At 44.1% G+C, this 2,714-nt stretch overlaps 1 protein-coding gene across 1 annotated transcript; it reads right to left on the reverse strand.

The window, feature by feature from the left end:
• Positions 1 to 1,307: 1,307 nt before the first annotated feature.
• LOC141595662 (uncharacterized) lies at positions 1,308 to 2,426 on the reverse strand. The gene has a single exon (XM_074415628.1). It carries the CDS (start codon positions 2,424 to 2,426, stop codon positions 1,308 to 1,310), a length of 1,119 nt encoding a protein of 372 aa, XP_074271729.1.
• Positions 2,427 to 2,714: the final 288 nt, after the last annotated feature.

Raw genomic sequence — 2,714 nt, forward strand, 5'->3', positions numbered from 1 at the left:
CCCACGTCTCATTGTTAATTAGAGCGGTGTATTCATTATCCATGGCCATTTTCCAATTATGATCACATATAGCTGACACAGGGTTGCGAGGTAATGGCGAGAGGGCAACAGTGTGGCTAAGATTGTGGGTCGTAGGTGGTTTCAGGTATTTAGGATTTGGTTTGTAAATATCATGGTCACTACGAGTGGTAGGCTTGGAAAGGGGCGCACTGGTGTGGATATTTTGAGTAGCTGATGGATCGGTTGCAGCGGGTGTGGGCTGTCGACGGCTATAAACCGTCACATTAGTAGGCCAAACACGGGTTGGGAAAGGGGCAGCAACATTGGGCTGGGGTTGCAGAGACGTGGCAGGGGAACCAGGGGAGGATGAAGGAGTCGAGGTATGGGTTAAGTGATAACGAACATACGGAGAGAACCCATCATCCAAAAATTTATAAGTGTTTGAGTCGGGGCAATGAAACTTAGAGAAAGGAAAGCTAGACTCATGAAAGATAACATGACGACTAATGATAACTTTATTAGACGACATATCAAAACACCTATACCCTCTATGATTTGGTGGATAACCAAGAAAGACACAGGGACTAGAACGAGGTTATAGTTTGTGGATTGTGGTAGAGGGGACCAAAGGGAAGCACAAACACCCAAAGACTCGCAGATGAGAGTAAGTCGGATGTCTATGAAATAAAATAGACAGAGGGGTACGAAAGGCAATAACTTTACTCGGAAGAATGTTCGATAAATAAGTAGCCATTTCTAACGCATGATGCCAAAATTTTGCAGGGATAGACGCATGAAATAAAAGAGTGCGAACAATGTAATTGAGAGAACGAAGCTTGCGCTCAGCCTTACCATTTTGGGAAGACGTGTGCGGACAAGAGAGGCGAAAAACCAAACCATGATCCTCACAAAATTTTCGAAAAGGACCATTGACAAATTCCGTTCCATTATCACATTGGATCGATTTTATTTTGCGTTCAAACTGAGTTTGGATATAAGCATAAAATTTAACCAAGGTGGGATAAACATTTGATTTATTTGCAATTGGAAAGGTCCATAGGAAATTACTAAAATCATCTAAAATAATCAGATAATATTTATGACCGGATGAACTAAGAACTGGTGAAGTCCAAAGATGCAATGCAAAATATCAAAAGGCAAAGAAGTATGCGTAATAGAATTAGCAAACGATAAACGAACATGTTTTCCTTTAGGACAAGAATGACAAAATGAAGGTTTTGAATTCAAATTACATTCAATAAAATTATTGCGCTTAAGGGAATGAAAAACCGGGTCCCCTGGGTGACCTAAACGATCATGCCAGAGAGACGGGGCAATGGCAGACAGCGCCGTCTTGGTACTGGACTCGGTGGTTGACGGAGTGGCATGAAAATGGGATATAGATTGCCGCGACTATTACACCTCATCAGATGTGTCCCCGTCCGTAAGTCCTTCACACAAAAGCCAAATGGGTCAAATTCAACAGTGACCGAATTATCGGTTGTAAATTTTCGAACGGATATTAAGTTTTTGACTAACTTGGGTGCATGTAAGACATTGTTAAGGACTAAAGGGGGATGAGGTTTGGGTAGTGTAGCAGTGCCGTAACCATTAACTGGAATTGAATGACCATTTCCGACTATTATACCATGAGGAGCACTCGAATTAAGAAAAGACGAGAGAGTACCTGAATTGGCGGTCATATGAGAGGTCGCGCCCGTATCCATGAACCAAGATGGGTCCGGTGGAGTGAGGCCGAGGGTAAGCATAGCAGCTTCAATATCAGTGTGACTCGGAATTGAGCCAGCAGCAGCCACATGAGCTTGAGCAGGTCGTGGTCCAAGGATGCCTGGTTGAGGATGAGCCATGCTGGGTCGAAACCAGGGAGCCGAGGGGTAAGGGCAGGGTGGATATCCCCAAGGAGAGGGTGGCCACCCCCACTGACCGTACCCAGGAGGGGTCCAGTGCTGACCAGAAACAGGGGGCAAGGATGTCAGCGCAGGGGCGGTCGAAGAAGCAGCTTGCTGTTTTTGGTTCTTCCCGCCTTTGTTCCCTCCATTTTTCTTCTTGCCTCCATTGGACCCACGGTTGTTCTTGTTGTTGTTGGTGTTCATTGGCGACTTAGCCCCGGATGTTCCACCGACTCCCCCTCCGTTTTGAACAAAAAGAGCAGTCGAGGAAGTAGTGGCAGCCTCCTTAGCAAAACCAGCCTCCTCTAGGGTTAACATAGAGCGAGCGCGGAAGAAAGGAGGCAACGGATCCTGTTGACGAATTATAGTACCAACGTGACGATAGGCATCAGTGAGACCGGATACCAATTGTAGAACCAACCGTGTCTTCGTAACCGGAGAACCAACATTCTTCAACTGATCAGCAAGCGATTTAAGACGCTGACAATACGCGGAGACGGAAGAGAAATCCGGCATGGCGATATGAGAAAACTCTTGTTCAAGGGTCACCGCCCTAGAGTTTTTGTTATCCTGTAAAGGAAGATAATGCTTGATCTTCTCATTGATTAGGAATTAGTTTAAATACAACTCTACCAAATATTACAAAGAGATATTCCAGGCTAATATATCGGAAACATATACAACATAATAAGTAACAAATAACTACCGAATAATTACATATATTCTATTAGTACTACACCAAAGGTAACATTCCTTATTTTGCCCACAACATTACCAAGTTATCCTTATACTCATATGATATTT

Source organism: Silene latifolia, chromosome 8 (assembly GCF_048544455.1).
Source record: "Silene latifolia isolate original U9 population chromosome 8, ASM4854445v1, whole genome shotgun sequence".
In the NCBI taxonomy this organism is placed as follows: Eukaryota; Viridiplantae; Streptophyta; class Magnoliopsida; order Caryophyllales; family Caryophyllaceae; genus Silene; species Silene latifolia.

Coding starts and splice junctions, on each gene's coding strand:
- LOC141595662 (XM_074415628.1), bottom strand. CDS start 2,426: ATGCCGGATTTCTCTTCCGTCTCCGCGTATTGTCAGCGTCTTAAATCG.